The sequence below is a fragment of the Lichenostomus cassidix genome, chromosome 7 (assembly GCF_008360975.1).
Source record: "Lichenostomus cassidix isolate B80296 chromosome 7, HeHo_3.0, whole genome shotgun sequence".
NCBI lineage: Eukaryota > Metazoa > Chordata > Aves > Passeriformes > Meliphagidae > Lichenostomus > Lichenostomus cassidix.
Genome location: NC_139488.1, coordinates 34288551 through 34303550, shown reverse-complemented (window position 1 = coordinate 34303550; position 15000 = coordinate 34288551). Strand labels below are relative to the sequence as shown.

The window sequence follows — 15000 nt, the reverse complement described above, 5'->3', positions numbered from 1 at the left end:
GGTGTCCCACAGGTTTCCACTGCAGTGTGATAAAATGTCTATTTAGAAACACAGAATACTCTAGGTTAGAAAATATTTCTAAGATCACTGATTCCAGCCATAAATCATCATGTCCAACCATCATACTGGACATGTTGGAGCAAGTTCAGAGGAGACCATGAGGATGCCTAGGGGGATTGAGCATGTCTCCTATGAAGAAGGCCTGAGAGAATTGGGATTATTCAGCCTGAAGAGGAAAAAGTTTCAAGGAGACGTTAGAGCCCTTCCAGTACCCAGCGGCACTACAAGAGAGCTGGAGAGGGACGTTGGACAAGGGATGGAGTGACAAGGGGGAATGGCTTCCCACTGCCATAGGGCAGAGTTAGATGGGATATTGGGAAGAAATTCTTCCCTGTGAGGGTGGGGAGGCCCTGGCACAGGGTGCCCAGAGAAGCTGTGGCTGCCCCTGGATCCCTGGAAGTGTCCAAGGCCAGGTTGGACAGGGCTTGGAGCAACCTGGGATAGTGGAAGGTATCCCTGCCATGGTAGGATGGTCAGAACTGGATGGTTTTTAAGGCCTCTTCCAACCCAAACCATTCCCTGATTCTCTGATACTTGGTGAAGGATCAGTGTATTAGGAAGATGACAGTGACCAGTGTGGCACAATCCTCCTTTCTCCCCCAAAACTATCCCACCAGCATTTATACATCCATTATTCCTCCTCATTCACCCAAACCTCATGTTTTTTTTCTTTTTCCCTGTGTGCTCTGTATCATCTGAGCAGTTAAAGATTTGATAAGAGAAAGTTGTCAGAAATCAATTCTTCTTCCCCTAATTGCACGGGTGTGATAAAAGATCACACGGGGAATCTGCAAGAATTTACACACACATGCAAACAAATAGCTGCTGTCAATTCACATGGAAGATCAGATAAGGCCATTATCTGGTGTCAAACCTACCAGTGTGTGACAAGAGCATGGGGAAGGATATGGGACAGGAGATATGGGAGGGGGAGGAACAGTGGTGGAAGTCATGATGAGTAAATTCAGAAGGAAAAAAAAAACCAAATCTAGATTGCAAAAATTATCTGAAGATTTCTGGTCTAAGGGAAACCGGTGTGTACAGAGATAGTCCTGTGCCCAGTTATCTGGTTTTAGTGTAGAATATCATGAAGAAATGAGTGCAGGGAGGACAGGTTGTGCTGTACCAACATGTGGCTGCCCCATGTGGGGCCCTAGTCCCCTTCAGTCAGGAGCAAGTTTTTGGAAAGGGCTTGTCCTAGATGGGGACAAGAAATAAGTTCTGTGATGGGACAGCTCCTCATCAGTGAGCTGAGCACAAATCCTCTGCAAGCTGCGAGGGAGAGGAGCCTGGAAAGGGATTTTTAATAGTATTTTGTATTTATTTTATATATATATATATGTATATAAATATATATGAGATAATATATAACATATTTTTAATACATATATTAAAAACAAGTATTAAATAGTAACTTGTTCCTCTTGGCAGCACAGTACAGAATTTGTGTAGTCACTGTTTGAACTCACAATTCAAAACTATTTCCTGTAGAGACACTTGAGAATACAGTGACTCATATTTTCCTCACGCTGTCGAGTATTTTGGACCAAAGCTTATCTCCCATCAAGATGCAGGTGTGGCAAGACAGCAAAACAGGAAAGAAATCCACCTAAAATCACCTTTGGGCACCCAAAAATGCCATTAGGCTCAACAGGCATCCTCAGCATTGTGAACAGCCTGCAGAGAACAAGTAGATGTGGTGAATAAATAAGGCAGACTGAAGACAAAGATTTAAAATACAAGTGTTTGTACAGTGTTAACTGAAAGGTACCAGATAGGATGAAAAACACATAGGATGGGCTTCAAAATGGGAACTTCTGAGCAGTGTCTAAGGAAAGAAATTCAGTATTCCCAAAGAAAACAGTGCTCAACCAGAGCAGTGATGCTGATGGCATGTGGTGGATAAACCTCTCATGAACATGTGGAGGTCTAGAAGTTGACACCCTTCCTTCTTGCACATTTGTAAATAGTCTAACTCCACGTTCATGCAAGCTGGGGTTAAGTTTGGGAGCAGATACTACTTTTTTAGAGTCATTCTTTAGAATGATTTAGTTTGGAAATGACCTCTTGAGGATCACCAAGTCCAGCCATTCCCCCAGCACTGCCAAGCCCACCACTAGCCCATGTCCCCAGGTGCCAGATCCATGTGGCTTTTAAATCCCTTCAGAGATGGTGACTCAAACAAATAAATTCAAAAGTTAATGAAATAATCTCAGAAGTTCATTCTTAAATGGAAAGGCAGTTTGGAAGTTCCCATTCTTTGGTTGTTCATTCAGTGATGTCCAATCTTGATATGTCTTCCTGCAGCAAGGGAATTTGGGGCACTGAACCCTTCCAGGGGAGTATGAGCAATTCCTCAATCACTGTTTCTAAGAGCTTGTAGAAGAGTCCAGCATGTGCTGAAGGTGTGAAAATTCTGCTATGGTGGACATCTCAGCATCAATTTTTCCCTCTTTTTTACAACATGTTTTCTCAAAGGGCTATAGTCAGTTTATAGTCCAGAGGAGAAAATATCTCTAATGGCAAAACAAGATGCTTTGTGTTACCTTTGCGTTCTTCAGCTGAGAAGCCAGATAGAATTTTGTGTAGTTTGTTGTGTTTATAGTATAGGCAAAGTGTTCCAAGAGCAATAACTGGGGTTGTGAGCATCTCTTCAGTTTCCTTCCTGCTCTCTGCTTGAGATGTAGGTAACGAGAGACTCAGAAATCCCATCTTGTAGTCAGAAACTAACCAAAAAACTACAATTTTGAAAATTTTAAAGCAAACACTTCATGCTGAAATAGAATGGCAGAAATTGAGTGAGAGCTGTGAAATTCACCTGGGAGGCACTGAGACACCACAAGAGGAAATGGCCTCAGGTTGTGCCAGGGGAGGTTTAGGTTGAATATTAAGAAAAATCTTCACCCAAAGGGTTGTCAAGCCTGGCAGAGGCTGCCCATGGCAGCAGTGGAATCCCCATCCCTGGAGGGATTTAAAAGCCCTGTGGATGTGGCCCCTGGGGACATGGATTACTGGTGGCTTTGACAGTGCTGGGAGAATGTTGGACTCGATCAATTTTGATCATTTTTGATCAATTTTTGATCATTTTCTGACCTAAATGATTCTGTGATTCTCTGATCTTTTAGCTTTCCAAAAAACTGCATGTTTGTCAGTCTTGTAGAAAGATCCACAGAGGGCAGTGAAGGTGTTTGGGTTTGAATGGTGTTTTTTCTCCCCTGGTTTCAATTGCCTGAGCTCCTGATTAATCATCGAAGCAACATTCACTCTGTTGGCATCAGCAGTGTAGGAAAGGAGAGGGGAACTATCTCAGAAATAAAAAGAGCTGAGATATTTTGTGATCTCTTCCCACTCAAATGTATCCTTCAAATCACATTCCCTCAGTCGAGGGAAATAATTTCAGTTACCCTGGTCACAGTAGAAAGCAGCCCTCCTTTTGAATGCCTTTTTTCATTAATGTAGATATGTTTCTGAGATGAGAAACGATGTTTCTTCTAATTACGGTTACATGTAGTTAATTTCCTTTTTTTAAAAGCTCAGTGTGAAAGGCAGTTTCCTTTAAAAAGGGAGGGGGGGGAAGAAAAAAGTGATACAGCTGATGTTCCTGTTGCCTTAGCAACAGATTTATTTATTAGGGTCTGAAATGACATGAGTTAATATACCACATACCTGCTGATCGGCAAACTCTCCTATTTCAGCTCCAGTTGACAATTAAGTCCTGGACAGCTACAGCCAGGGGTTAATGTTACTCATTAGGAGAACTAGGTCATTACTGGGAAATCAAGGCACTTAAGGCAGCATGGATAAAATACAAAATTCAACATCTCAAGGAGTGAGGGGTTTTATGTTAATTAACCTTATTTTCCTTTCATTAAAAAAAAAAGTCTTTCATACATGCATATGACAGTGGATCAATTAATTGGGAAAGGAAAAAAAAAAAAAGAAGTAAGCTGTAGTTTACTTTCCTCTCCTAGTTGTCTTCATTTCCTTTAGAAGGGTTTCATTATTTTATGGAAAATTCTTATGTCTATATGATGAGTAAAAAGGGTATTAAAATTAAGAAGGGAATCATCATGGAAATCAGCTTTACCACAAGGGAATGAGCAAATAAAAGCCTTGGAAATGAAAATAAATAAGCTTTGCTAATACCTCACCTAAGGAGCAGAATATAAGCCCATCAGAGCTTGGAGATATTTAGAGGTACTTCTTTGCTTCTTTATTAAGCAGTTACATAGTTATTTGACCTTCAGAAACCGAAACTTTAGAGAACTAATTCAAGTTGTTGGCAAATATTCTATTTACAGGAAGCTGATCAGTGGCCTAGCCAGCAGTAACTCCTATAGTTAGTAATTGGCTTCTGATTTCCAGGAAAATTAAATATATTCTCTGAAAGTTTTATTAAGATATCTGAGTGGGAGTTTTAACTTGATAAGTCATAAGTGATTTAATAAAGCTCTCCTGAAAGCCTTTATTTACTAACTTTTAGCAGACTTCATTCTGATACTGGAGAACTTAATAGGCTGAAAAAGAATCATATTAAAATGAAACTTATTTTTTTACTCATCGCTTCCCCAAATACACTTGGTTCTTTCACTTCTACTAAGCGCTCTACTTTCTTTTCTGTATTTAAGCTCTTGTGGCCCAATTCTGCTTCTTGTATTTTCGACCAATTTGGTGTAAAACCTTTTTCCATTCCTGTCAAGTCAAGGTTGAAGCAGAAACTTACCTGGGCTGCATGCAGTGATGCATTGTAAGAGCACTGTTGACTGAAATAAAAGCAAAATACAAGCCCCATGAGTGGTTTTCAGCTTCATGGGATGGTTTTATGCTCTAATGCACCTATTTTCTTAAATATAATAAAAATTTTGAATAATATTCAGCCTCAAACACCACACACAGAAACTTTCTTTCAAGGCCAGCTTGGATTGGGCTTGGAGCAACATGGTCTTGTGAAAGGTATTCCTGCCCATGGCAGGGGTGTTGAGATAAAATGAGCTTTAAGGTCCCTTCAACCCAAACCATTCCATTATTCTGTGGTCCCTCTGTGCTATCCAGGTGCTCACAAAGCAGCCACTTCAGTCCCATCCTTCAGAGCCTATTACAATAAATGCTTTAGCCATGGTCAAAAAAATGATTTTGAGTTAATGTAGGACTACAGCTGCGTCACCTGGACAGTTGAAGATTATATAAGTTTGGAGGAGATGCATCACAGTTTGTCCTTACAGCTCCAGTAAGCTTGGCTCTCCCTTTTCCCAGGACAGGAATTTCATTTTATGGTGATTTTTTTTCTCCTGCATAGCAGTGAAGCCCAAGTCTTTGAGGCAGAAGCACATGTGAGCAGGTGGCATTGAGGAATCCTCTCAAGGCTTTTCCACCTGTGGCTCTCAAAGCAATACTATTCTGTTCCATTCTAATCTGGTTTTGGCCTTTCAAACCCCTCCCTTCTGTCTTTGCCAGGCTCAGTTCCCTGGGCATCTCCTCAGTCTTGTGCAGCAGATTTGCATCTCACTCTTCTCTAGTTCCTCAGCTTTTCTCTGTCTCCATCACTTCACCTCCTGTGTCTGCCAGGAACCTTCTACAGACATATCCAAGATACAGTTTGTGGTTTTAGGAGGTAGTGTTGTGTTTGTGGGGTTTTATTTTCATCTTGTTCTTCAGATGGTCTGGAAAACTTCGGACAGGATTTTTTTAGAAGATTATAGTCCAAGATAAGCCTCAGTTTTGGGAAACATCATAGGCAAGGACAGAAGAGGTTTTGAAATACAAAGTCCCAGGCAAACTTAGCAGATGGTGCCACCAGCCCCCTTTGTAAGTCACAGCACCCTGGACCAAAGAATGGCAATAACCTTCAAGAGACAAAAATGAAATATTTCATAAGCAAGTGATCTAATATTCCTCCTTATTTTCCCCAGTAATAGGAGGGTTATGGTTCTTCCTTCAAAGCTCTTTTTAATTAGTTTTCTCTTCTTACCACACTGCAAATGGTCAAGTGTGTTCTCTTTCCCTTCTGCTCCCTGCTCTCCTTTTTTCTAAGTTTTCACACTTTTTTCCCCTCTCCCTGTGTCCTCTAATCACTACTTTCTCTTGCCTGTGCTTGTGCAAAACCTGACTCAGTGCAATGAGTTGATTCCTCCTTCTGAAAGCAGTGAGATTTGGAGTTACTTTAATCTTGTTGAATAATGAGTTTCAAGCCTTGGTGCCAAGAAAGTTCCTGCTTGGAAGCTTCTTCCTTGGAGATCCCAAAAGGATGAGTTATCTCGGGTACCTGAGCTAATTCCTCTTGGGGTATTACTCAGTAAAGACCAGGATGAGCTTTTTGACCCAGGCAGAGCATCTGGTGGAGTCTGAAGTAGTTGTAGTGAATCCATCATGGAAACCAGAGAGGGGACACAGAGTCTTGTTTGGTGGGATCACCATTCCCAGGAAAATCTGTAATAATGTTGTTTTTATGTAGTAATTGATTGATAAATTTATATTTATATACATTTTCTGTTTTTTCAAGTAGATTTTTATCCACTTATTACCATATTCATAACCATTTTATTCTTGCCATGACATGACTCTTTACAGTATTTTATAGCTGAATTGCAGTGGGATATGTTTTGTATGGTTATCAGGGTTGTCAGGGTCACTCAGAAATTTGAACTCCTCCCAACAACAGGAAAACCTATTCTTACATGTTACCTTTGGAACAGTAAAGACAATTAATTTTTTTTTTTTAAATAAACTCTTTAGGGGTAGTCTGTAGAAGTTACACGGTTTTGTTGCAAATTCAAATAAAATGTTGGGGTTTTTTTAATCTGAATGCTCTCCTTGGGAACAGCCAGGCTGGCCAAGCTGGAGTAAAAGAAATGAAAGGCATTGGAATGAAAGTGCATTGATTTTTACACCAAGGTAACTGAGACCAAATGCTGGTCTTTGTCTTCAAAGCTTAATCTCCCTTTAGGAAATAAGCAGGAGGCTCCATGACTGATGCTGATCCTGAGGTTTCTTTGGGTAGGGAACGTGCAATATTTTATTTCCAGTTTTTTCTTCATGAGTTGTGAGGGGAGAAGAAGAATCTAAACAATAAACTCCCAAGGTTCTTTCTTGTTTCTTTTTTTATGAATCTCTTGTAGATAACAGGAGATAGGAGAAAATGCTTTTCCAGCGTAAAGCAAAATGCCACCCATTTTTCTCAGGCCAGCAATTTGAACAAATCAGAGGGTAAAATACACACTCCTCACTGTTAATACGTCATGGGCCCTAATAGAAAATAAAACACTGTATTTGCCAGTACTGTTTGGCTGCTTTTTGCCTCTCCAGTGCCATTTTTTAATCCCTTGGCTTGCAGAGGTTTTTTGAAAGCACAGGCAAGGATCAAGACCCTTTTTTTTTGCTTGTAGGACCTCCAAATTGCCAGCTAGAATTTATTCTGTAGGGTCCTTTTTCACGCAGAAATATTTTCTTCTACTTGACTCCATTTTCTGTGAACTGAGGGGGTATTAGATATTGTGGTAACTTTTGATGCTGATGATGCCAGACAATGTTTAGAGGCACAATTACAGCAAAGACATTTTGTAGAGCAGATCAGCTGAAAAAGAAAATTCACTGGACTTAACTACAAATTTGCAGTCTACCTCAGCCTCATCTTGGAAATATAAAAAGATGGAAAAATACTTTGATAAATTGAATAAATGGAAAGCAATTAGCTTTTTCTTCATGTTAGCATTTTCAGTTATTTCTTTTTTTCCCTGTTTCTTTTTTAATAGCTATTTCCTGTCAGTAATATTTCCTCTTTTGCAGTTATCGTGAGCATTGTTACCAGAATTTGGTATTAAAATTTTAATTTTTTTTGTCCCCTTTTTTCTCTCTCCTAATATGAACATAGAAAATGTATATTAAAGTCATTTGATTTAGGAAAGTCTTCTTCTGTAATCTGTGAAAATAATTACTAAAATGCATTCCATTTGGTATATTGAATAGGCTTGTAACATGAGTCCTCTTTCTTTAAGAAGAATATTATTCTCCTAAAGTATTTACTGACTGTGATTCTCACCACATTTCTGTAAATGAAAGCTCCTCTAAGACTAAATCTTGCAGATGGGGAAACCTGGGCAGAGATGTCTTGTGGGAAATCAGTGTTAGGGAAAGACCAGAATTCTGCAATTCTCTGGTTTGAAGGCCAGGTTTATCTTTTGTGACTACACTTCTACTTTCTAACATGATTTGATTATAGTAAACCTGTATTCAGATTTTTCTGAGCTTGAGATTTAATGTGAAATAGCAAAGTGTAATACAGTACAGAGTATAATGGAGTGAAAAAATCCCTGTTATTGTGCTTTAGATTAGATTTGGATAAAGTGAAATTTTGGTTTTAGTTCTGTAGGGTGTGCATAGTTTTTCTATTTATCCTGTATTTATCTTTTTCCTCCCTGGGTTTGGATATGCCATTCTTTTGTAGTTTGCACCAGGAATATTTATATTTTTTATTTCTTTTCATGTGGTTCTCCTTCCCTTGAATTGCTTTGCCCATCACTTCTGCCCTGTTTGCTGCCAGACTCACTCTTCATTATTTCACTTCCCCAAAACTAAAGGATCACTGTCATCCACATCAAGGTCTGTGTCTTGGAAACATCATTTCCTTTATTTTTAATTATTGATTCTGAGCTCATGGACTTCCCCAGCCCCTCACACATTCCCTGTGCTCTGCTCCAGCCGTTCCTTTTCCTGGCTGATGCTCCCTGTCCCCTTCTTTTCTCCCAGGATGTCTCTTGGCTCACCAGTCCTTGATCTCCTCAATTGCTGCCCAGCTTCATCAATAATGAGTGATTCTTCTGTGCCCTATTTTAACAGCTATTTTCTAGCAATCGTTGTAGGCAGGCAGAAATCCATCTTTTACCTCTTGCTGTATGTCCTAACAAATTTAAAAAAATATAAAATTAAAGTCCTGCTTCAACTTCTGAAGATTTTGTGCAATGGGGAGGCAGAAGGAGATGCAGCCAGCGTGGCTTCCTTGGGATTTAAGGCACTGTACAAAGGGAAATATTCCTACATGCCCTCACAATTTGGGATTCTCTCCTGCTGAAAATCTCCCATGCTAAATGTCCTAAGAAGATTAAGATCAACCATTTTAATATTGCTTTTAGCTGGGCTTATTTGTAACCCTTTCAGAATGTGTAGCACCTTAACGGTGGGACTGGATGGTCTGAAAAGTCCTTTCCAACCTAAATGATTTTGTCATTGACAGAAATGTCACCACAGGGCTGTGGCTTTCACAAGCATTACATGGCCTTTATGTAGGATTTTCTCAAATATTAAGATTTTCTCTCCTGGTTTTGCACTCCTTTGTTTCAGATAAATGCATTAACCCCACGTTTTAATATATATTTTAAAATAGACTGTGTTTATTTTCCCCTTTTGAGCAAGTCCTGCTGCTTTTCCGCAACTTTTCCACTTTCTAATTGCATTGCTAGATGTGCCTTCCTCCAAATCCTAAATAACTGTGATTATTACCTTGTAGGATAAGTTTACATATACTTATAGAATTAAACTAAATTCAGAGAAGACCGTATGGGTCTCTTACTGAATTTCACCCAAGTTCAAGAGATGAATATGCATTGAATAATGTAAAGGGCCAAATTCTGCGGGTTTTTTTAATGTGTTTCCCATCACTGGTCAGGAATGTGGGTGAGAATAACTCCAGATTAGGTGTTCTCCATGTACTCTGCTTCCAGTCCCAGAAATGGATCAGGCTCCAGGGCTCAGGCTGAATTCCCAAAATCCCTGAAGAGCTGAAGGGTGTTTTGGAGATTGTTCCATTGATTGTATAGAGGAGCATCATCGTAGTGCTATGAAGGTGCTTTCTAGAATCATTTTGGGCTGAAAAGAGGGATGTCAAGTCATCAATTAATTCTGACAGCATCCTTCTGTGGTGAAAAAATAATATTGTCACACCCATTTTATAGGCAGAAAATGTAAGGTGGAGATGATGGAGGCTCAGTAGTGGTGCTGCTGCTCCCACCAAGCTCCCATTCCCCATTCAAGAAAACTCCTCAAAGTTTTATATCAGATTACAAAAGGAAGTCACTGAATCAGGATGAACCCTGGGCCACTTCCCCTACCCAGATCACCAAACCTCAGTCAGTTCTTCAGTAAGACTTCAGATGTCTCTCTCAAAATGTGGGTTAGACTCAAGAATAAAAAATCCTGGGTAAAAAATGTAGCTGTGCAGTATGTGAATATGGAAATGGAATGTCTCCAAGGCAGGGCTCTCAAATCAGAGCATAGGTATCGTGTCTGTGCCTGTTTTGTGGCATTTACATCTGGAGTTTGGTCATTCTGATGTTTTCATGTTCTTAGGCTGAAATTTAGAGCATCTTCATACCATGCTCAGTTCTTATTTTTCCATTACCAGATGCATATCAAATCAAGTGAAAATACAAAAGCATTTCAAATACCTCAACTAAACAACAAGCCAGACCCTGGAGTCACATTAGCTTGATTTTTCCCCAAACATAATATCTTAAAAGAAAAGTTTGCATTTTAATATCAGGCTTTTATACTGTTCTGCAGTTCTTCTTCAGGAAATGGAGTATATATAATTAATACTGTTTAATAAAGCTCAAAAATGCAACAGATGCAGCCAAAAGTGCACATCATTTTGAGCAGATCTTTACAGAACAGACATTCCATATTGTGTTCATCTTTTTCCACGATCACTGCTATGGCAATCTGGTGTGTTTAGCAGTTGTTGCTGAGTAAGGCAGACTGGATTGTATATGATTTTCTCCATGTCAGCCAAGAAACAGAGCTCTCTCCTTTTTGATGCTGCAGAGAGGTGGTCTGGTACTATTTATTTCTTTCTACCAGGAGCAGCTAATACCTTTAGTATCCTGCAAGAGTAATAACACAGTGCAGTCTGTAGGTGTATGGGCCAGAAGGTTTCTGCAGGTCTTAACTGAAAATAAAATGGTTGTGGTGTGGAGAAGTCACAGGAGCTGATAAATCAATTAAGATGAGCTCCCGACTAGAAAAAGCTACAAGATTCACAAAATGTGTCATTAAAATCTGTGAGTATCACCCAAAAGAGAAACATTTTATACAGGGGGATGGAAGGAGGTTCACCTACAGCAGAAAACCCGCAAGAGAGGCTCCAGTGCAGAGGAAACGTTTCCCCTTTCAGCATTCCTTCTGGGTGCCAAATTTTCCTTCTGTTCTTCCCCACCTATTAAACAAAGCTGCAACTTCCAATTCCTATCAGTTTTCCTAAATATGTGCAGCTTATGTGGCTTCGCCGAGCTGTAAGGCTCCGCGTTCTCCTGCCAGCTCCTTGACAATGTGGCTCCAACAGCATCCTCCACTTTTGGCTGCCTCTGGGACCCCTGGTCTCTTCTGGAAAGCGAGAGGGAAAGCATATCCTTTGCTGGAAGGACTTTTTGTGACTGCGAAGCTGATAGCGGGGCTGTGAAGAGCTTGGAAAGATCCCTGTCGGCGTCGTGGCTGTCGAGTCTGCCGGTCCGTCGGGATGAGCTCAGGCAGGGTGGGCTCCATCCCTTCCAAAGCACCCACAAAAAGCCTGTCCGGGGGAAACTGAGGCTTTTAAAGGGGAAATTTTATCATGAATTACACCAGCTGCCAGCGTCGAAGCGATTTTCCTCGCGAGCATTTGTAGTGGGGATGTTCTCTTCCAGCCAAATCCGAATCCATGTGATCCCATGTTGGCTCCTCGAGCTGGGCATTTGGAGGGAGCTAAATACTGGCAAAAGTTTCTGCACAGAAGTTACCTACCCGAAACAGGTGGCTCTTTTAAGCGTGAGGATGCAGCAAACTAATAGGCAAAGGTCTGGGATCTTTGCAACTGGGAGAAATCTCTCTCTCCAAACCTGTGCTCGCATCCACTTGGGTTGCTGGAATCGCTGTGGAAACTCCTGGTTCACAGATGTGAAACAAATTACGAGGTTTATGCAGTTGCATTCCTCCTTATTATTGGGAACAAAACAAATCGGGGGGATGGAGGACTTCTCAAAGCAATTATTGTCTGGCTTTATTTTAAGAAAATGCGACTAATTCTGAAAACTCCGCAGTTTCTGAAGGTTTCTCGGTCTAGGGAAGTCACATTAATTGTAAGATTAATTTATTTTAATTCCCTAAACCAAAAATATTGACTGAATGAGAAATTAACACATGTAGAGCTGCAGATGTAATTTGACTTCAGATTTCCTGAAGGATATAATTATTAATCTTTCATATAGTAGTATGAGAGACCTACAGATTTCATTCTACAAAATTACTCTGTGAAGAAAGACACCAGGACAGCTGAGATATAGATTTTTTCCCTTAATACAGGAAGGAAAACAGTGGAATTTTCTAAATTATAAATAAAACTGAAATATTTTAAGGGCATATGGTGCACATCTGTTGAAATACAATAATTTAAAGCAGAGTAATTAAATGTAAGATATAATATTCACCTTAGAGTGGGGAAGATATTCCATTTTTAATATAACTTAAGGAATTTGGGAGTTTTAGATAATTTGTGATACCTTTTGAACCTTTCATTTTGTGCTAGTAAAGAAGATATATTGGAAAATTAGGGCATTCATTTGTTTTTGGAGAACCTAACTTGCATTTCATGTCATTGAGTGTCATACCCATACAAACCTTTAATATTATCTTCAGCTGAAATTGTAAATAAGTTCTTATATTCTGTTTTAATTTCCAGTTAACTCCTTAAAAATCTAAAAGTAGAAAATGCTTGTGGTAGTTTATTCCTTTCTTTACCTAAAGCACTGAATGGATCGGAAGCTTTTCATGAGTATAGCACGGATTCCTAAAACTCCAGTTTGAGAAATCCTGTGGGTTTAGGAGAAGATTTTTATTAACCTGTTTCTCCTGAAAAAGAAAGGGTGAACTGCAGTGGAAGTCATATATGTATTTTTTGGACAAGAAAAAAAAAACCCACCCCAAAATGGTTTTTTCCTACCCATTTTTTAACCTGATTTTGCCTTCAGGTAGGTGCTCAGTCCTTCTCGCTTTCAAAGTTGATAATTTGAAGAGTAAATGCATTTGATAATTTAATAATTTGAAGAGGGAGAAGAATATGATGAAACTGAGTTTTGATCCCAAGTGCTGTGTTGAGGCAAATGTTTAGCCGTAAGCAGAGGGAAATTATTTGAATACATTTAGTCCCCAGAAGTACAATTTAAGAACAATACTGTTCTGATAAATAAAAAACCCCCACAATTTCACAAGTAAACGTAAATGATACTGAGATAAGTTCTGTTTGTTTTAAGGGAACATGACAAAGATCCTGAAACTTTCTTTAAAGTCTTGATGAAGCTGAAAGAGCAAGATCTGCCTTTTCATGTGTCCGTCCTCGGAGAGACTTTCAGTGAGATTCCAGGTGCCTTTCCATTTTTCCTTTACTATAAAATGACCATAAAATAGATACTTCCAGAAGTAGTTCTCATTTATGTATTTTTTTATCTTAGTGGAAAGAATGTGCTTAAAATCTTCCTAGTTGGGAAATAATATTGATACATTGTAAAATTAAAATTATGAAAGACAGTAAGTGTTTTTTGTTTTGCTTGGCAGAGCAACACCTTGTTTATGACTTGTGGTTCAGTAAAACTACTGTATTTATTTAAATAGAGAGATCAGCGTGAGCGATTGGATGGTTCAGATGGGAAGCAAAATCTTTCAGGTTGAGGTCACTCATCTGAAATCCAGACTGAGATTTTAGCAGGTGAAAACACTTAGTTCCCTTTCAAATGTGAGGTTAAGGGCTGCTGTGGAGAGCTTCTGGTTTGTATCTGGCATGAAAGTGGTCATTAATCTTTAATATTTTTATACCAGTCTTTTGGACAGTCCTTCCTTTTCTTGGCTTCTGCAGAACCACAGCTCTGTGAACAGTTTCACCTGTCTGGAAAATAAATAGATTTTATTCAGGCACAGAGCTTTGTGCCTGAGATATTATGGCAATAAAGAGAATAATCAAATCCTGTACTGGGTGCACTTGTAATAAATTAAACCTTTAAAAAATGTACATTAATGACAAGAGAGTGTCAAAATATCCAATGTTTTAGCTCATGTGTGTTTTCCAAAGTGTAGACTTGCATCCCTCTGTCTCATCAGGCTGTAAAAATAGACTGGGGATTAGTTTATTTGTCAGTTCTGTCATATCTGTTGCCTGCTGGACTGGTGATATTTCAATTGGTTTAGTTTTGATTTTGCTGTTTTTAAGACACCAAGACATTGATCTGATCCAAATAACTTTTGGGTCCCCAACTGAGGCACAGCTGGGTTGGAAAAAGAGGTAATAATTCAGTAGCAGGAAATTCTTCGTGTTTTCTGTCCACTTCCTTTTTAGACAGTTTTCTGAAAGCCTGTTCTTCCAGGCAAGCCTTATCACAGATCCCAAGGCAACGTTGCTTTCCAGACTGAGCACACCAGATTTCTTAGAAGGAGAAATTTCTAAGGAATATGTGACAGATAGGAATATACGATGGTGCGCTGCGGGAACAGATTCTATTGACACTCATTTTGGATGTTGTTACATATCTCATTTGTGGCTTCAGTACTTATGAATAATGTAGATCATCCTAAATTTATGCCAGTATATCAAATCTATATGCCGCACCTCTTGTCTTGTCAATTCATTCATCCTCGGGTATAAATAGAGTCTATAGAAGGGGCAATGTGGTGAAATGTGTCTCATCACCATGGATCTGATCAGGCCATACTCATACAAATGACATATGCAGGTCATTGCTAACAAGCACCAATAAAACCTGTTGCACATATTTCATTGAAAATCTACTTAGGAAGGTTTTTGCAGGGCTTTTTTTTTTTTTTTTTTTTTAATGAATTGTTGGCACTGCGTTTCCGCTCCCTCAAATTATGGGACCAAATTCTGTCATTATTATAAATGTCATGTTTGCAGGCATTGGTGACAGGAAAAGT

The 15000-nt window shown here is 39.3% G+C and overlaps 1 protein-coding gene across 10 annotated transcripts in view; it reads left to right on the top strand.

Annotated features, from left to right (window-relative positions):
• The window catches only part of QTMAN (queuosine-tRNA mannosyltransferase), a 197184-nt gene that overhangs the window by 137137 nt on the left and 45047 nt on the right, over positions 1 to 15000 (top strand). For all 10 annotated transcript variants that reach the window (XR_014853547.1, XM_085067150.1, XM_085067148.1 and 7 more), the window contains one exon: positions 13332 to 13441. Coding sequence is in view for 9 of the 10 variants with exons in the window: in XM_085067150.1 (XP_084923276.1) it covers positions 13332 to 13441 (110 nt within the window). In the remaining variant the exon portion in view is untranslated. The remainder of the gene's footprint in view (positions 1 to 13331; positions 13442 to 15000) is intronic.